Source organism: Poecilia formosa, unplaced genomic scaffold (assembly GCF_000485575.1).
Source record: "Poecilia formosa unplaced genomic scaffold, Poecilia_formosa-5.1.2 Scaffold152, whole genome shotgun sequence".
NCBI lineage: Eukaryota > Metazoa > Chordata > Actinopteri > Cyprinodontiformes > Poeciliidae > Poecilia > Poecilia formosa.
Window position 1 is genome coordinate 1,150,809 of NW_006800091.1, and position 21,181 is coordinate 1,171,989.

At 38.3% G+C, this 21,181-nt stretch overlaps 1 protein-coding gene across 3 annotated transcripts in view; it reads left to right on the top strand.

Annotated features, from left to right (window-relative positions):
* The first annotated feature begins 691 nt into the window (after window positions 1-691).
* The window catches only part of LOC103146121 (double C2-like domain-containing protein beta), a 125,687-nt gene continuing 105,197 nt past the window's right edge, over window positions 692-21,181 (top strand). For 2 of the 3 annotated variants that reach the window (XM_016677296.1, XM_016677297.1), the window contains exon 1: window positions 2,782-3,490. In XM_016677296.1, the coding sequence (XP_016532782.1) occupies window positions 3,157-3,490 (334 nt within the window). In that variant the 5' untranslated portion in view covers window positions 2,782-3,156. Of the gene's footprint in view, window positions 726-2,781; window positions 3,491-21,181 lie in introns of those variants that run through there. The other variant, XM_016677298.1, reaches the window with a different exon arrangement.

A 21,181-nucleotide genomic window follows, 5' to 3' on the forward strand; every position in this document is an offset into this window, starting at 1 on the left:
TAATATTTTTTCTAGAAAATTTCTAAGTTGAATTTTTACTTTTCAATCAAAATTTCCTTGGTTTTTCTAGAATTTTTCTGAGATTAATCTCAATTTTTTCTACCAAAATTTTGACTTTTCGAACTTAGAAATCTTGTTTTCCCCAGAAAATGTCAGTGTTTTGGCAAATTTATTTCTCCTTTTTTATCTTGTCTACAATGGTCATTTCTTTCTTATATCTTGTACATTTCTTTTTTTTTTTTTTTTTTGGTGGAAATTTTTTTTTAATCAAAGGTACATCGTTGAAGTTGACAGTAAATTGGTGAAATCTATATTTGTTGCCAACTGCAAACACAAGATGGCGCTGTTTTATCTGTTCTCTTCTAACTGTGTTTGGTCTGTTTGTGAATGGGCAAATGGAGAGTTTCTGCTAAACCTGGAGGGAATGATTGCAGTGTCATTTCTTTTTTTCTTCATGTAACACCAACCACCTGAAGACCACAGACCGTTGCTGGCATTATTAGTATAAAGTCGTGTTTGTCAGATGTGATCTAAATACACAGACAGGAGGTACAACCGAGCTAATCACTGTGTTCTGCGCAGGTGTTGACGTGTGATCACCTATGTCCGGTGAGAAAAAAGGTGTAATTTTACAGCGGCATGGACAAGTGCAGCTTCAGCGTGAGCGAGTCTGCTGCAGCCGGGCGCATGCACACTGACAGCCACGTCCACGTTTGGAGCAGATGGTAAGCAATTATGAAATGTGTGATAACATCAGGGTATATAATTGGAGCACTGGGAAGTGGAAATGACTCTGTGGTTCTTGAATGAAAGACCGAACAAATGTGTTTATGTATTTATTAGGGCAAAGAAGATTAAATCTTTGAGTTAAACGTTTAGTGACAGAAAAGAGATGAAAGGATTGGATGAAGTGGGAGAAATTGAGGCTTTAAACAGAATTTTTGCCACTTGTCGACAGCTCTGCCACTTGTTTATAGTTTGTTTAAATTTCCCCCTGACAAGGAGTTACAGTTAAAACAGGAACCACTTTATATGATTTATCTTTTATTACACAAAAGCTTTTTAAAAACCCTAAATGTTTGTAGATGGCAGATTGGACATAAACTTTTATCTTAATATTCTTTTTTACTTAGTTTGGTGACAGTATTACGATTTCACCATTTCAAAAGGCTGAGATACCCAAGCTGTTTACAAAATCCCCAAATTTAAAATACTCTGATGCCACAAAAATTTTAAAACCAGAGTGAAAATGCAAAAATAATTTTATTCTGACTTTATTTTTACCTGCTCAGCAATGAACTTTACGGGCAGTATCCTAATAAAACGGAGTAATCAAATGTTTGTATTAATGGAGTCAATGGAGTTTATTATGTTTCCTGATTTAAAACAAAAGTACAAGTTTTCCAGTTTTTTGCTTTGAATGTTTTCTGTTTTGTTCATTGTTCTTAATCTGTTGTCTGTAAGAACAATAGGTCTCTTATTTTTGGAAAACACTTTTATTTTTTAAGTTTTTTTAACAACTGCACCAAAGTTTGTGTTAGAGTAAAATTTATTGGTTGTTCGTGGTCTAAAAATTTAATTAAAATGGGGGGAAAAAGTCTAATAAAAGACAAAAACTTTTATAAAAAGTTTTATACCTAGTGTTTTCAATTTTAAGAAGATTTTAGTTGGTCATTCAGAGTGCGTTCACACCAGCCCTGTTTAGTTTGTTTTAATCCAACTCCAGTTTGTTTGCCTTGATAATTAAACTCTTAAAAAGAGCAAACTCTGGTCCGTCTACAAACCTCGGTCTCTATTCAGTTGACGTGAACTCTGGTGCACTTTCAATGCATATGTGAACACCAAGAGGACTGGAGACCGCTTTTAAGAGCAGGACGCAGACTACAGAGCAGGGCATTCTGGGTAAACAGACAAAATAAATGTGTGTGTTTAGCGCTAACAGGAGAAATGGCTCATGGTCAAAAAAAAAGAAATCCTATAACCGCTAAAATCGGACACCACTCCATTTTTGTTTGCTTTGTGTGGGGAAGGATGTTGGATTCAGAGTCTACTTCTGAGATTTTTGTGTTGTTTTCCTTCAGTGGTTCTTGGTCCAGCGCCTCCTCAGGTGATGAGGGGAACAGGTTTTTCAAAAGGTCTGGTCGGTTTGACACAGTGAAAGAAAACTGCAGCAGCTGAAAATATAGCAAATCTTGTAATTTCAGTGCCCAATTGAGCAAAGTCTCCTGGACTTTGCTCAATTGTGAAACCGTCTGTGTTGTCAGACCAAATTTATACCAGTCTTGAATTGCAGTTGGCGGGTGGGTACTAAAGGTACCACTTTGGACACCCCTATTTCCAAGATACTTTCTTGCAAATTTTTAACTTTTCAAACTCAGAAATTAAAAAAAAAATTTTGAGAAAATTTTGGAGATTAATCTCAAAATTTCTCAATTTTTGGCGGAAACATACTTCTTTTTATATACATCTCTGCATATACGTCAACTTGTCTACAATGACCCTAATACAACATCATGGTTTACTGACTGAAAAGCAGCAAACAAACTGAAATTGAGTCGCTAAACATCAATTTACGGATCATTTTCTAGGTTATCACACACACACACACACACATTCCTCTGTGTTTGAGTGTGGCATGTCTCTGGATGTCCCCTCCCACTGACAGACGGATGGGGTTAATATCATAATTAAGCGCCGCGGCCGACGGTTCCTGTTTACCACTCGGTTGCTAGGCAGTGACATCAGCTGATCCCTCCCTCTCTCCTCTCTAATCCCTTACGCTCTCACTCGCCCGTCTCTCTCAGCTCTGTCTCTCCCAGATAGGCGGCGCAGACACGGGCAGTGTGGGGGTATAGGACGAGCAGAGAGCAGGGGGTAGATAGTAGCGTGTGTGTGTATGAGAGGCTGGCGGACAGCATGGTCTGGGTGTGAGGACACACTCCGGGAGCCTCCATGTAGAGCGACATCACCTGGACCTGTCCAGCGTTCAGAGAAGCAACAGGCGGCAGGAGCGCTCCCAGCAGCTCCTCGTTTTTTTACCTTTTTTTTACCTTTTTTTTTTTTTTTTTTTTTTTTTTGAAATTTGTTATTCTCAGTGCATTTTTTTTTTTTCTTTTTGCGTTGTTTTGGGAGTAAGCTCCGGGCTGGACCGCATGCATGACACAACGCAAAGGCGAGAAACCCACCATCAGCATCCAAGAACACATGGCCATTGACGTGTGCCCTGGTCCCATCCAGCCCATCAAGCAGATCTCCGACTACTTCCCCCGTTACCCGCGGGGGCTCCCCCCCACGGCGCCCCAGCCAGCGGGCCACGCCGGGCCCCTGCGCTCTGCCCTCTCCACGCCTGCAGCCGCCGCCGCCACCTCAGAAAGTGATCGCCCCAATGAGGACAGCCCTGAGCGGGCGTGTGCTGGAGCCTCCGCCTCCCTGCAGGCCGTCAGGAGGGACGAGGAGCCGGACGTGGAGGGATACGACTCAGACGACTCCAGTGAGTGTTTCATTTCTTACTGCATCTCTTTTTCTGCCACCAGTTGCCAGGCATCCCTCCAGTCTGATTTTATCTCCAACCTTTTATTTTTTCTCTCTCTTTATCTCCAATCGTCTGATTCGAACATGAACGTAGTGTCTCTGCGCCGCCGATAACTCTTTTCGTCTCAGTCGACAGGCAGCCAACTGTTGCTGCTTCTGCTGCGAATCCAGCCTCTCCCCCCCTTCCTTCTGCTGCTCAGCTCTGTTTCCTCTGAAAGAATGATGCGTGTGATTTTTTTTTTTTTTTTTACTGCAACAAAGCATCGCATGAGGCTGTCTGTGTTGATAAGAGTGCGTTTTTTAAAAATCACCTATGTCTGAGGGTGGGCTAGGGGTTTGGTCTCACCAAGCCGTGTGATTCATGGCTTCTCAGATTAACCGCCCAGTGGAGCTCATCCACATACTGTACCCAGAAAGCAACTTCTGTCTGGCTGGCTGGTTTTTGTTTGGGTTTCTGACGCATGAAGATGTAAGGCTTTTTTGTGAATTTAATCTTACTGGAGATTTATGGAAATATTGAACCGTCGAACACCAGGGATCCACTTTTTTTTTTTTTTTCACTTCCAAACCCACTACAGACGTCTGAGGTTTAGTTTCGATCAATACTGATCCAATACAGAAAAATATTGCTGAGTTGATTGAAATCATTTCACATATTGTTCCCAGAAAGGCAAATTCAGTCTTATGGGCTTGTTTTAATTTATTTGTAACACTTTTAAGATGGTGGGCTTTTTAAAAAAATTTTATCTCACTGGATATTTTTCTGGAGCGACTAACTGTAATTAATCAGTTATTGAAATAATTTCCAACTAATTTAGTAATCAATTAATGAGAGTATACAGACTCAAAAGACCAATTGCAGAAAGAACAACTTACTCAGAGCAGTAATTAAGCCAAAACTGCAAAAAATATATACATTTGGTTTTAAGATTAAAAAACACCTTCTGTCTGTTTATATGTTCTACCCAGAATTCCTCAAGTGTCATAGTTTTAGCTTCAGAATGTATTTATATACATTCTGTAAATGTATATAAATAAATCTCCTATTAAGCACCTTTTGCTATCTTTTATTAATCAATTAATCCCAAAAATAATCAACAGATTGGCCTTACATCGAATTGATGTAAAGTTGAGTAGAAACCACTGAGCTTTTCGCATCTTAGAAATATTTTTAGCTGCAGTTGCATCCTTTGCTACAAATGATCAAGCATTGACTAAAGTAAAACTATATGATTGCATCTTAAGCAATAAAATTAAAATTTTCTTCTTTAAAAAATAAATGTTGTTTAATTTTTTTTGTATTTCTAGTGTTGTATAAAATAAGATTAAGTGGTTAACTGGAAAAATCTACAGAATGTGCAAACCTTTTTATATGATTAATTTTCAGAATAATCAATAAAATCATTAATAAATAAATTAATACAATCAGTCCATGGATATCTATGAAAATACTAAACAGTCAGAGAGATAAAAATGAAAGCAAACTGCTTTCTCAGCAGTTGCTTTCAACACTTGTTCCATCTACCTGAATCTCTTTATTTTTCCAGCGCTGGTGTCTGATGGATCAGAAGCAGTGAAGGTATTTCTGTTGCCTCCCATCATGTTCGACTCTTACCGAACGTTTGCTGCAGGCATGCTTTGCAGAAAGGGCTTGTGATTGCAGGTTAATGTGTGACAGTAGTGTGGCTTCTGCAGGAGTTAATCCACCCAGAGTGGCATGCTGTGGGGAGGGTTAGGCCAGCTCTTAATCCAGAGCTGGACAGGAGGGTTGGAGGGCAGAGATGGGGGATGGTAGGCAGTATAAAGGGTGGATTCTCCTGGCAGATGTTGCTTTATGACCTCCACTGGGCAGCCAGGGTTTTACTCAGTGAAGAAGCACAGAGTCTGTTAATCAGTCAGACCAGTCCTCAGCCTGTCTGACAATTCACTTTTCTGTGGAGAGACTCTGAGGATTTTTGGCTTTGGCTGGAAACTTGTTTTCTGACTCAGAATTAAAAATATTTCCTGCCAAGTGATTCTGTTTGCTTGAACGCTTGTGTTTTCCAGCCATTTACATACAAACGGACCAATTAAAAGGTTATGGCAAATTTTAGATTTAATCTAATGCTTGGATGTGCCAAGGCTGATCTTTTTAAATAATTTTTTTTTTGCAGATTCAGATTCCTCTTTAAGGAAGCATTTACACCAGCCCGGTGTAGTCCGCTTTAAGCAAACTCCGGTTCGTTTTTTTTCTAAAAAGTCCAGTTAATTTAGGGAACCGGACCAAAACTCTAAAGTGGACCAAAAAAGCAAAGTCTGGTCCGCCTATGAACCTCAGTCTGTTTGGTTGAAGTGAACTCTGGGGCATTATGAACGTATATGTGAATGCCAAGAGGACCAAAGACAGCTCTAACAGCAAGAAGCAGACTACAGCACAGTGCACTCTGGGTAATACAACCATAACAAACACGAGAGTCTTGCACTAGCAGGAGAAATGGCCTGTGATTAGAAAAGATAAATTTTACAACCCCTAAAACCTGACACCACTCCATTTAATTTACATTTTGACGGAAATTGCTTTTAGTATCTTCAGAGTTTTTTATTGTATTTTCTTCAGCGCCCCCCAAATGCGAGAAAGGGAACAGGTTGCTCAAAGGGTTTGGATCGTTTGACACAGTTAAGTGTAAAAAAAAAAATGCAGCAGCTGAAATCTAACAAATATTGCAATTTTAGTCCACAATCAGAGTATACCGGACCTATTCTTATTGCGCATGAAATAAAAATAAACAAAAAGCTTTTATTTGGTTTTATAAAACCTACAGTAGAAGGGTCAAAGTTGGAGACCCCTGAGCTCGACTACAAGAAGATATACGAGCAGCACTGAAAAAAAATAGTTTTAACCTTTGAGCTCTGAGTGGTTAGTAATTATTTATAATTAAAGCTGTAAGAACAGTTGCTGTTCAAGAGCAAGAACAGAATTGACATTTTGAATTTTCTTTAGCATCTTATGTTTACAATTACTGCAATTAGCACAGCTAGCATTATTAAAACAGCAGCTTCTGTGTGTGTTCCCAGGAAGATGTAGATCCTTACCTTAAAGGAGGAGTAATATGTCTTTTCTAGGCACATAGTGCCATTTTATAGCACAATCAAGTAACTGTGTCCTTCAGTTATGAAGTCTTAATTTTTAGTTGAATTTTGACTTTGCATCATAGCTGTTTCTGACTACTTGATGGGTCGATTTTAAAGTTGTTGAGTCTCTAGTAATGTCACCTGATCATAAGATGGAGGAGTCTAAGAAAAATTAAAACATTGTTTGCTTCAGTCATTTTTTACTTCTGTATTTATGTCTGGTTTCTTCTGGTACAAAATTGTGACTCGTCTCACGTCAATAACGAAAAAGTCAGATCAAATTCGACACGACCATTGAGACTTCAGACGCTCTGAAATGTATCCAATTTAGTACCACTTATGGAAGTGGCACAAATCAATTTTTGGGGCTGGTGAAAAGATTGAAATTGGGCGGTTCAGACATGAAACTGGCGTAAAGGCAGAAAATATGATTTTTGCCTACTGTGTGAATGTAGCCTAAATAATTTTTGGTCAGAGCTGCACAGAATTACAAGTCATTGTTGTCAAAGTTAAAAAAAAAGAGAAAAGTAGAAGAGTAGGGGAAAGCGAGATTGTAATAGTCATTTTTCAATGTTTTAACTTACCAAACATGAGTGATTGCACTACAAACATGAATGTTGAGTTTGAAAGTTCAGTTAACACCAACCACTATCATGAGGACACAGTGACACAACACTTACAGTACAGTTGCTGTGGTTTTAGCAGCAGAGAGCAGCTGCATGTGCATCAGAACGAGTGTTTCCCTGATCCTCTAAAGCAGCTGAAACATCTCTGAAACTGGAGCACTGGAGGAAGAGCTTAGTCATTTGTTGTGGAGGGGGAGAAAATCCTGATGCCAGAGCTTTGAAGCTGCATTTTAGACCTGAATGTTTTGCTGTCGCTCAGCATCAGTGCACCTTGGTCCACTGAAGGAATATGGAGCTCACTATATATGTATGAGTATGAAACAACTGAAGAAATGTTCACCTCAGGGTTGTTCAGCTAGAAAGATTACCGATTTGTTCAGCTGATAGTTGCTCTTTTCTCTATCTGAAATTGAGATCTGTTTGAGCCTAGCTTGATCACCATGGTAACATAATCTAAACTCATCTACTCCACATCCCTGTGCTGTGTATGTTGGACAAAAACACCCCTCAATATTTACTCTCAAAAAGTAGTGATACCTATGTTGAAGATGTGTAAGAACAATTTCATATTTAAGAATTTAGAAAAATACAAACTTTATTTATAGAAAGAAACTGATTGACAATAAAACTGCAAAAAGTTTTATTGTTTGCACACTAAAACAATAAAACTGTTTATTGTTGTGCAAGTTTTTCGTCATTTGGAATGATGAAAGCAGTGATGTAAACGTCCTTCCTCACACCTCACTGCAATGTAGAAAGCCTTTTTTACTGAACTGTCATGTTTTTACACTGTGGAAGCCGGAGTGCCCAGAAAGAATTCACGCAAGCACATGGAGAGCTTACATTTTTAAATATATATTTTTATTTTTGGTTTGGCCTTCTGTTTATTTGCTGTAATTTTTTCATCAACATTATTTGTAGAAGTAGAGAATTTTCACACCTAAAAATCTGCATCTCTGCTCAAATAAGAGCTTTCAAGAAAATAATTTAACTTTCACTTTCACCGTCAGATAAGGCTTCTGCATGTTGGTGTTCCCGCTAAACCCTGAATATACCCAATTTGTGTTGTCTTGGCCTGTGGGGTTTTCCCTGTCTGGGACCGAGAATACACCCTGATGAATGTGACAGGTAGCCAATCAGAGCGCGGTGACGTAAGAACAGAGGCGAATCCCGAACAGCTGACACATGGCAACTGAGTCCAGTGGATATTGGAGATGATATGTGGAAATGTTCATTATTATATGTAAAGGTCATTATTATATATGTTCAGTTAAAAATGTTAACTATGAAAAAACAGTCACTTCCAAATCATAGTGCAGCAAATAGAGCGGCTGCTCCCGTCGTGTTTTATCCACCGCCTTTTCTTTTTGTTACGTCTTTTATCTCTTAAAATTAGTCCACAAACTATCACAATTGTTTCTACATCGTCATCCGTGTTTAGTCATTCTAAATTTCTGTATGCTATGTTGGGGGTTTTACTGGATTATCCTCTGGAATCGGGATGTTCGTGAGTGGAATCGGTTCTTGTGTGGTGTGTTGCTCCTGCCTTGTGGCTGAACACGAACCGATCAAACCTGTTGTACTTTTATCAGCTCTGTGGTCACAGAGGTTTGGAGAATCGGCCAACAATTCATAAATCTTGCCGTCTAAACCAGACTTAAGACTCACAAGCTCTACTCATCTCCTCTCGACCACTGCCCAAATGCTCTCTGACTCTGGTCGCTATGGTAATGTTTACATATCCCTTCAAAATAAGATACAGATGCGCCACAAAAATGAACATTTTACTTTCGTGAAAATTTTAACTCATGATGATGACTAACGGGAGCCCTGAGCTTGTTTCTCTGCAACGTGACGGTTCCTTCTGGGAGTGATGGGAGACAATGAAACCCGAAGTGTTACTTATATGCACAGCCTGCTTGGTCTCTACGTGGCGAAGCAGTTTGAAGCTTCATTGCCTCATTAGCAGCCGGTCGCCACATGTTACACAGAGCGGCTTGTAATGTGGGACTCACCTACCGGTCCGGGATAAATCCATTCTCTTGTCTCTTCTCTGGGTTTTACCCCTTTGCAAAGAAACTTTCCAAAGACACCTGATCTGTTTCTTACTCATTTTGCTGCTTGAGGGCTCAGCGTTGGCACGTAAATAACCGAGAGAATCCGGTTTAAGGATTTTCAAAATAAAAGATCCTCCAGACTCAAATAATACATAAAACTGAAATATTTAATTATTACCAATTGTTCCACGGACCGGTACCAGTCCGCGGCCCGGGGGTTGAGGACCACTGTTCTAAAATATTATGCACATTTTTTGGGCAGACGAAAAAAACTCTTTGGTTATTTTAGAGCAAGTTTTGTTAGTTTGTTTTCACCTCTCTCGCCATCTTCCTCTTCCACCTTTTGTTGAAGGAACTTCATCTGCCTTACCTGAATGCTGGGGAATGGCTTAGAGAAATAAGCCTATAATTAAAATAGTTTAAAGCACACGGACAATCTATGATCAGTTTAAGAGTAAAGTCTAAGTAAAAAAGGATCCGTTATGTTTATTTTATAGGAAGTCATTTTGTAAATGAATTATTTTTGAACATGGGAGTTTCTTCCCTACAGAATAAATATGTTGTAATTGTAAGCTGAGTTTTTTTCTAACTTTGTCAGCAGTATGAGAAATAACCACAGCAGTAACGGTTGAATTTATTTCAAATTTTTGACACATCTTTAACAAGGGTGCTAAAGAAGCGTGGGGAGTGTGTTTCTCTGTAAAATAATAGCATCTGTTCAGGTGTGTTACATCACTTTGTTTATGTTTGTGTTGACAACGGCTCCGATCGGTTTCCTGGAAGCCACTTTTTTTTTTCCCCTGCAATTTTGTGTTTCCAACATTTTTTGTAGCAGCACAACTTATCTCTGGAGAAATAACAGAAACCAGTCTGATCTCTCGTTCAAGCTGAGTCAATTCCCTAAATGTTAAAACAAATTTGTTTTGGTAACACCGATGTAGCAAGCATTTCATCTGCCTGGAAACGGGCTGCACAAGTTCAGAGATCCCAGTTGACGCCCACATAGATGTCCACCACCGTGTCACAATGCTTTTAGCTTTTGTCAATAAACTGAAAAAACACAGCCGTGGATCACAGAGCTAACATTTTACAGCCGAAGTTGCAGATAAATCAGCTGAACATCAGTTTATGCAAACATCAAACCAAAGTTCCTCTCCATCCTCTTGCTAATAAGACTATTAGACAGAAACATCTGCCGGAGGATCATACTAATGACTTTGCAATCACCTGAAGAGTCATCAGTGTGGCAGGATAATTGCAATGTCAGCTCTGCTTCCCACAAGGAAATAAAATTTTAAGAATCCCAAGCAGGAAAGCAAGGACGCCAACAAATAAATAACCAAAGCAGGAGACGTTCCTTTGCTTGTTAGCAACTAAAAGTAGTATCCAATGAGCGCAAGCAATATGAAAATATGATGCATTGTGAAAGAAATGAATAACAAGTGAGTGAGTCTGATGCAACGTCCCAATAATCCCTGGCTGCTGCTGCTGCTGCCATGGGAGCTGAAAGGAGACGGAGAAACATAAGCTGCAGAAACGGGACTGCTTTAAAGGTGGCATCACAGACGTCTTTATTAACGCAGACTCTTTATTATGTTGGTTGAAGCTGATTAAGGTGCTTATTGCTGTGTCTGAAGTTATACTGATTCTATTCTTTTAGAATCTGGTTGAGATCTGCTCTTTTCCACTGGGGAAACATATGAAGTTATGGGTCAGTTCCTGACCAAAAAAACAGCCTGGTGCTGTAATGACCATCTGATTTGAATAAATTAAGTTGACTAAGGAAAAAAAAAAAAAACTTTTGATCATGTTTATTGGTTTATCTTTTCTGCTTTCTTAAACCTTTGTGCTCCACAGGGTGATGTAGGGCCGTATGCTGCTGCGTAATCAGTCAACACAGATTTCAAAATAAGAGCATGAATATACACGTCTAAACTAAAACCTCTGCATAGATGTGAAACTTTATTCAACTGAAAATTGACAAAAGAGCCAAGTAAATTGGTGCTTTAGAATTTATCCAGAAAAAATAACTTTGGGGCGGGGGGAGCTAAGTGAGCTAAACATTAGTAAAAACAGATAGCAAAATGCTAAGGCGTTAAAGTAGGGCAAACACTCTCACATATAAGTGCAGTTAAAGGACACCAATGACCCCAACAGTCATGTTTTTAGACGGTTGGAGGAAGCCAGAGTACCTGGAGAGAACACATGAATGCACAGGGAGAACATGGAAATTTCATGCAGAAACACCCCAGGCCGAGGAATTTCCAAAATGTTTCACCCAAATAGTAAAAAAGCAAATATATAGGAAATGTGTTTAAACTTTTAAATAAATCAAAATAGATTTGAGCAAGTTTGACAAGAGACAGATTACAATGCCTTGACTTCTGGGTCAGAGAATGCTGCAGCGGGAACAGAAGTAGACAAAAGAAGGAACAGAGGTGAGCGGGGTCATGGGTTTTCAGCCGAATGGGGACAGTTGTACACAGCCAACAACTAATCAGTGGGTCTCAGATTCAGCTGTGAAAAACAAACCAAAACATTTTGCATGTACAAGATGTCTTGCAGTTATGTATGAAAAATGATTCAGCTGTATGTGATTAAGAAGAACCACTTTGACCTTTCCCTTTCTGGCAACAAAAACGGCTGTTATTACTCATAATGCTCTTGCAGGGAAACAAAAGAATAGAAATCTGTTTCGAATGATTTATGGCTTGAAAATGTTTGGCGGCTGTTTGATGTCTCACAGCAGGGATTTGAAAAGAAAACAAAGGGAAACAATGGAGGTGAGTTTAAAAGTAATTCTGTTTTTACTGCTTAAATGATTCATGTCAGTAAAGTTTTAAAATGTTATAATCAAAGATAAACTGAGGAAAACAAAAAGCTGCTGCAAATGTTATTTATTAAGGTAGAAATCTCCATTGTGGTTTATTTGAGCTGTTCAGTTCATATGAGAACTAAGTGATATGGCTTAAAATGGTGAGATTATTTTTTGTACCAGATCAAATTTTTTTGCTTTTTTTCCTGAAAAAGAAATTCCAAATGACAAAGTATTGTCAAAATGTGGCTTTTATTTCAATCTCCCCTTCTGTGAGTGCTGCCACAGAGTATTAATTCATGAAAACTTTTGTTTAATTATGAGAATAAAGCCATATTTATGTCATAATATTAGCAGAATTAAGGAGCAATCTTACCAAAAGAACACATTCAGATTGAGAGTAAAAAGTTGTTTTTCAATTAGAAGAGTAGCTTCTAGAGTTAGAGTTATCAAGATCAGTCTATGTGGTTTTCTTCTAAATTAACGCTGACGTTTGCATGATCATTTCAAAGTTCTGCTACCGATACTTTGATGCTGATATTAGAAGTATTTTCTTATTTGTAAAATGATACCAAAGTACAACTTCACAAGATGTTCAAAATTCATTTTAAATTTTTATTTTTCCTTATTGTACTTCTTATGAAGTTACTGCTTTATTCTCCTAATATCATGAGTTTAATCTGGTAATATTATGACATTATTCTCATAATTAAAAAAGTAAAATTAACTATAGTCTGGCCCTAATATTCTATTGTAGACTTCACTTGAGTTCAAAGTCCAAATAAGTAGAAGCTTTAGCACACACTTGTCAGACAAGATGGCCGCCTGAACTATGGAAACCAAAGGAGTGCATTGGAGAAAAAAAATTCCGACTTTCTAAAATAAATAAAATTGATTTATTGCCTAATTTATATTGTGACTTTTTATTATCAAAATAGTACCACAAAATATCATGATGACGTTTAAGTCTATACCGTCCACCCCTAATAGTGTGGAAGCCTGTTTTGTTCAGGCCTTTTTAATTCTCTTTGATTTAGTTAGTAGTTTGCTTGTAACAATGAAAACAAACAAACTGCGTTGAATTTAAAGCATGCTCGGTTACCAGTTTAGCCTCTGTGTTTCTCCAGGCTGCAGAGTCGGGTACTTTTTTATCACGCTGGCTGCGAGGCTGATCCGATCATTCGTGGACTCCTACATATGAATCACACACTGAGGTGAAGTAATTCCTCCCTCCTGGCGGTGTAGCAAGCACCGCTGTGGTGAAAATGAAAACACTGCCTCAGTTTGAATTTGCTAGTCTATCAACAACTTGGGAGAGATATCGTTCAACGTATTTTTCTGCGCCAAATGCAAAAGAAAAAGCATCGCTCGCCTTCCTGTTTGTGATTTTAAAGCAGCCACTTGTGTCCCAAATTGGCTCCTCACCGTCCTGCGGGATGTGATCCAGTATCTGTATGCTTCTCTCTGGGGGGTGGGTGGAGTTGGGGAGGCAGTGCTCTCCCTCATGAACCAAATCACACAGGGACATCTCAATCCTGGCTAAAAACCTGCTGGCTAATCAGCATAACAGCAACATTTTCTAATTTATTGTGACTCAACCTTGAGTTTAATTGAAAGGGAAAAGTGCATCCCCCACCAAGTGTCCAGTCCCACCCACGCACACACACATACACACACACCCAAAGGGGGGGTAATCAAAACCCATTTGAACATGAGGATCTGAGCCACATTAATTAATGAAGGTTTGTAGTGCTTGTTGAGGGCCACATGCCAGCCGGGGCCCAGAGAAGTGACCGCTGTGACCCACATGGCCAAGCCGAGTCTTGTGTTTTTCAGAGATAAGAGTCTCCATCCATGAGCTGAGCACCAGCGTTCGTTTATAACAGGCAGCCAGGGAAAACAAAAGTGATCCATGGAGGATCTGAACATGCTTAGCCTCTGTGATAAATGTGTTCTTTCACATTTATCAGAGATTTATTCAGAAATGGAAAAACATCTTAGATCCCCAAACTGCTTGTTAGAAAAGACGTCTTGAAATCAACTTTTGCACCAAAATAATCAACAAGTGATTGATTATTAGCTCAAAGTCAAATTCTAGCCTTTTATTCTTTATATACTGAAACAATCGTACGTCCTTATAAAGCTACTGCCATGGGTTTGTGTGCTCATAAAGTGCTTGGTAGGGGTGAGCATTTGTTGCATTATCATTTTTTGTGATAACTATCTTACAAGATTTTCATTCTCACAATAAATGTAATTGAGAAAAGTCATTGAGAATCTGTTAACATTAAGGCAATGTGTAGCAACCTAAAGCTAAATACTGTATGTGTGCATCTCATGTTTATAACTAGTAATCAGAGCTGTGTTCACATTCACTGTTTACACAATTTTAAAATTTTGGACTGGAACGCCATTTATGAACACCGGCGTAATGGTTTAAAAGTTCTGCTTGAAGCTGGTAGTGTAACAACCATTTAGAAATGTAGATCAGGAGTCTCATGACACATTGTACAGGATCCATACTAAAAGTGAACGTACGGTCAGAAGCTGAAAATTGCGAATGCCAAAAAATTTATTTCTAAAACCATGGTTTCCAGAAAGCAATTTCCCTATGAAGATCTCGGCAGTACCTCAGTTTATGTGCAAAGTTCCTCCTCATGTTCTGCCCTCAACATGCCCACAGTCGGTGCAAATTCAGTGGAACATACTTTATGAATGTTGGGGTGTAGTAAAGTGAGCCAGCCCACCAATGTCATTTCATTGTGTAAAATGGCAACCATAGAGAAAAGGATAAAGAAATACAATTTTATCTAATGCACTAATGGCACAGGCAAATTTTTTGTTTAGTGCTTTTGCTAACTTTGAAAACATTTAGCACACTTAGCTTTCCCTAAATGGATTTTTTCCAGATAAATTCTAAAGCGTTATTTACTTGACTGTCATTTAAACTTTACGTTGAATAAAGTTTGACAGCTGTGTTGAAGTTTCGGTTATCGACTGTTATAAATTCTTCAATAGTTACACATTTATGCTTGAAGTGTGGGAAATCTGTTTATGCTGCATTTCCATTTTCTCCTCATGTTCTCTCCCTCTTTTTCTCTAACTTTAGAAGAACTAACTTTGGCAATAATAAAACAGTAATTTGATTCCCTGCACTGAAAAGATTGTTTACATAAATTGTTAAACTTTGTTCACAACACATTCACAATAAATCGGTTACCCAATTTCTAAAGCTTTCCTTTAGAAAGTCAATCATAAAAATGCCATCTGTTTTACTTTTTTACATGCTGCCCCAGATCTTTCAAACAAAGCAGCGGTACTGTGAAAATAAATGACAGTCAGGGGTTGTGCCATGCTCTGTGATGTAGTTAATTAAAATAATTTGGAGATCTGACTCTAAAACAAAGTGGCTAAAACCAAAGTAATTTTCCTCCTAAGCCTTCAGAAGCTGCTGAGTGGCCCAGTGAGAGCACTTTTTCACAAAGCTTTGATAATGTCAGGAAAAGAAACGGCAGTTGGATGTAAGACAGAAATAATCTAATATTTCCCAATTCACTGTCCTCATTTAGATCCAGAAAATGAGTAAAACTCTTTTTTTTTTTTTCTTACTTTTTATCTGGGTTATGCAAGTGCAAAATCTGCTGGGCTAGGTTATGTTTCAAGTTGAGCGCAGACATCTTTTAGCATAGTGTACCTCCTAATAAACAAGTTGGCAGTAAAGTCCACTGGGGATAATCTCCCAAACACTTATCTTCCACCTTTTTAGGGAAACAAGAAAAGGAAGCACTGAGCCATCTGTTGTTTCTCCCGTAACTGATCCGTTTCTAGACCTCCGTAAAACAGCATCCTCCTGAAAACATCCCCCAAGCCTCATAACACTCAGTTCAATGTAAAGAGCCATTTCAGCGCTGCAATGCCCAGCACAGTGGAATCCTATTAAGAGTGTAACTGCAAGCTGCCAAGCAGTAGTAATGAGTCACTGTGGTGTCCCATGTTTTGTTTTCTTGTGAATGACCCAACAAAGCCGGATAGATTTCAGCGAGGTCACATTATGGGTTATTATCCTCCCGCCTCTCAACAAAAACAGACGAGTGCTTTAAGTTGGCTGTCGCTCTGCTGCAGAAGCAAACACTGCCTCTGCCCTCACTTCATCCCGCTAAGCACATTATGTAATGATAATGCCAGCTATTATACAGATCCATTTGACGTCTGGCGCTGTCATCAGCTGGGAGGGATGTTGTTCGGCTTTAGATTCTCACATTTATTTGAACACAGATGAAGACATTTTGAAGCGTTTCAGCAGCTTTTAAAATGTAAAATCCACCTGCTGTTTATGCAGCATGGCGGCCCCCGTAGCGGTGTTTCATCTGGGAAAAAACAAAACCAAAAAAAAATAAATAAAAAAACCAGTTACTCAATTTGCCCAAATTAACTCCCAATGTCTGATCAGTTCTCTGCCCACGGAAAACGATGAATCAAAACTCACCTAATGTAACCACAGCTACTCTGAGTGGGCAGTCTGTCCTCTGAGAGCTCAGCACACCAGTTTTTAAATTCTTGCTTTTTGTCTGTTTTGTATCCTCTGGCTGGAAGCATGAAGGTACCGTGTACGGTTTAATGAGGTACATTAGGGATATCTGAGCAGGCAAGTTCAAAGCTTTCATGTTTTTCTTACTTCCGAGTGACTCTTGCAACTAAGCGAAGAGTTGCCTTATGCACTTGATCATTTTAAGATGTAGCGTCAGAATAAGCTACCACGGAATAAATTTTATGTAATTGACTTCCAGATTTGAACACTGTGGTTTAGACAGTGGACAAAGTTAATCGAAACCCTGAACAGAGGCTCAGAACAAATCAATGCATGGAGGTGCCATAACTTTCTTCATCTAAACAGAAACAAAACTGAAGTTATTATCTCTGAACCTAAAGACTCAGAACACCGCTTCGGCTATTACAGCTTGAAACTAGTTTTCAGACCTGAAAGCTGGGTGTAGTGATGGACTCAGACCTGAACATTCAGAGTCACATAAAGACACTTACAAAATCGGCCTTCTATCAACTGAAGAACATTTCCAGAACTAGAGGACTAATGTCCAAGAAAGGTCTAGAGAAACTCATCCATGTTTACCTTTAGTCCCATTGGTTACTGCAACTGTACCTTCACAAGTCTCTTTACAAATAAACTTCACTGATTTGATTACTTACACCAAGTTCAAATTCAACATGGCTGCCTTGCATACAAAACCTTGAGTGCTATGTACCTGCACATCTAATAGTGCCAATACACAGAACCTCGCTGTTTAGTATCTTTACTGAAGCATGTTACATCCTGTACAACATCTTATTTGTTTACATGTTGCTGTTGAGAAATGTGTTCTGACTTCTGAGAGAGATGGTTCTCAGTAAAGGCTCATTGGTCTGACATACACAGCTTAGATACGACAGAAGAGGTAGGAGGCAGCACCGACTCTGGCATGTGATGAAAGGGAATCTAAACCAAAGGAAGAATATGTTGGACAGTTTTTGATGTTTAAAACCTGTTGTTCCCTGGAAACCCTGAAATCTGCTCTGCTCTGAGATTTTCATGCCTTGTTTAAAACATTTGAGAATAAAAGGTAATCATTTTATATTTAAGAATACTATTCCAGCCACTTATCACCTCGTTGAATTTGGTGAAGAAACGTCTCTGATTAGTAGGGATGGACCGATAAGTCGGCTGACTGATAAATCGGTGCATCCCTAACGATTAGTGTTTTTATCCCTTTTGCATCTAGCTTTATGTATTTTTGCTTGGCCTCATCTCTGAGATCTTCTGATGGTATTTAGTAAAATAAGTAACCTTTTGTCACAGACCATATTGCAACATTGAGTCAAACACTACTTGATATAAGAACACACCATATGGCTACAAATTGGCATCTGTTCTGTTATCTTGTGTTCTTGAAGCTTTACAAATAAAACATTTTTTATTTTCTGTAAATGCTAAGAAGCCCATCAAGTTCTCAAGCTTCACCTCCTTTTTGAGCATCTTGTAATTAGTATCTGCTTTCACTTTCTTCAAGCTTTTTAGGATTCCTGGTTATGTAACAGAGCAGGGAACAACTTGTGTTGCTGAGAGATTTTTTTTTCTGCATATTTAATTAGCACTCCAATCTTCAGATAAATTGGACTTTCGTTTCAACCCCTTAACCTTTAGAGCATCTAGCGTTGTGTTTATACTTGTAATGAAACTCATCAGTGCTACTTAGTTTTCCACTAAACAAAGGTTGGGTTCAGCAAAAATGAAAGTGTTTTTATCTTGTTTTCTTTCATTTGAGAGGCAACCGGTTGTTATAAACCCACCAGCCTATAAACAGGCTTTACTGTACAAGTTCAGCTTTCCATTCAGGGAGGAAATGCTGAACTCTGTTCTTGAAAGTTTATTTTATCTCACCTCTGATGGATCAATAATAGACCTTTTCCCTACTCTAGAAAACCTCCGGCTCTCAGTTGTTTTTCCCTTAGCAAGGTAAGGTCGGTGAGTAGTTCAGGACAGTATGAAGACTCTCATTGAGCTAAGATGGACTGATACAAGTCAAACAAAGGATTTCCTTTTATGTTGTGTGATTTCCTCCGACTCTACTAAGGTGGATTTGATTTCCTCTGAGGGCAGAGGGGGATGTCTTTCTTGCCAGATGGTTGCCTGACTGCTGAGGGTTTAAAGATTATGCATGTAATCTCTAATCTTGCTGTACCAAAGTTGCAGTGGTATTAAATGTGCATGTAATCTAGCTAAAGACATTAAGAGAGTCATACTAAGGAAAGTAAAATACAGGAACCATCGAATCAAGAAGGGGTTATTTCTTGTCGGTAATACTTGGGAAATGTTACATGTTGCTTTTAGATGTTTTGCCAAACTTTATTATTCTGATTCTGTCTTAAAGATTTGATGCTAAATCTGAGGATTTCTCTGGATTGACACCAAGGTTAACCAACTTATTTAACACCTGGTACATGGTGCAAACCTTAACCACCCAACTGCCATTTTATGGTAAGAGTTGAGGTTAAGCCAGATCACAAAACTGTGAAATATTCACATTTAATGGAGTGGAGGACAATGGATAGAGGACAGAAGCAGAAAAGTTGCTTAAGGTCAAGCCAAGTTTATTTGTGAAGCACATTTCGACAACAAGGCAGTTCAAAGTGCTTTACACCATAAAAACATAACATAGTTACCAATTATGAAGCAAGCAACAAACATTACACTTTGTTAAATACCATCATCAAAATAAAGCAAATGTACATAAAAGTAGGGCTGTAACGTCTCATCAAATGATTGACAAATTACCTGCATCAAAGCTTCATTAAATTGCGTGTTACTGTTTAGCACATTGTGTCTGGTTCAGATTATTATTTGTGTTGCGCAACGCTCTCACTTTCGCTAATGAGTTGTTAACAAATGCTAAGTGCTAGTAGCGTAACATGTTGATGTTCCACTTTCCGGTGTAATTTCACTGGTTGATGAAAATGTCTGGGTTCCATCGCTTTTTGGGGAACCAAGAGGCTTCCTTAAACTGATGCTTAGCACAACGGTAGCTTTACAGATGAATCAGAAAATTCCCAGTGTATTTATAATTGACTTGCTTTTACTTTTGCGCTTTCATTTAACTGAAATGTTGTGAATGTTTTTTTTCCCGTCCGTGTTGCTGATGAATCCTTGTATAAATGCTGTGAAATGTTCTTATAGCAGGTGTTACACAGTAATGATGAGTTATAGTTTTGATGAATGCGTTTAATTATAAAACTGTAGCTGCAGCTGGTCTGTTTACTTCTCGGTGCTCATACAATCACTCATCTTGAGTTTTATTATGACTTGAATTCATTCACCATAAAAATACCATCGTCCATGGTAACAACTCTATATTGGGATTCCATCAAATCTTAAAATATTGTGTCTATGGTTGTTCTGCCTTCCTTTAATCCCCCACAGATGAAAACAGATGATGCATCTCAGTGTTGTAAATGTCCACAGAGAGTTCAAGTCCATTAGCAGGTCCAGCTGGATCAGTTGTATTATTCATCAGATACTTCAGAAGTTTTTTGTTGTTTTTTTTTTTAGTCAAATGGATGCTCCATAAAAACATAAGCCACTGTTGAGATTTATTATTATTTCTGCTGCAACTTTCTGTTGAAAATGCCAAACTTTGTGAGGAAGTGCAAAAACGAAATCAAATGGATGAGAATGTGCTTGTCATAACAAATTTTGTCAGACAATAAGCTGGCCCACAAAATATTATGATAAACAATAATATTGTCACTTTGAGAACATTTTATAATGCAGGTTCACCCTCTCAAACACCGGTAAACCGTAACTTTGTAAAGGATATTCAATACTAGAATATTGAAAATAATATACAGCAAACAAAAGCAATAAATAAACTGTAAATAAGGAACACTTACAGGGAGAACCATAAATAAGATTGATTATGAAGGCTTTGTAAACAAAAAATATTAATTGTCAGAATGGAAATGATCAAGTTCATTTTAATTTATCATGTGATTAATGATTAATTACTTATTGCGACAGATTTAATCATACCAAAGTGTATAAAAAGTGTATTGAAACCCAACTCTTGCTGAAAATAAACCCTTTTATCTAAATGCACAAAACGTTTTGACTAAGCTGTTAGAAATTAGCTGAGAAACAAATTCATATTTAGAAACATCAAAGGTGAAATTGGAAATATAAATACAGTGGACTGAATCATTAGAGGAGAAGGATATTGAAGGCAGGAAGATGATGCTAAAAGATCATCAATAAAACATAAAGATAACCATCATCAGTCATTAATTTATTTGTCATCTGGATATTACATTTAGACTTTGAACTCCATACAGTTTCATCATTCTGTCAAATTTATCGCTGATGGGAAAATTTATCAGTATAAGGAAGCGTCTCAGAACAAAGAGCGCTTAGGCTTTTCTTTAAGAACGGCACGTCTGCTCTAACACACATCCTGCAAAGAGCCAAACGTTTCATTGGGATTGGAAAGTTGCGGTGG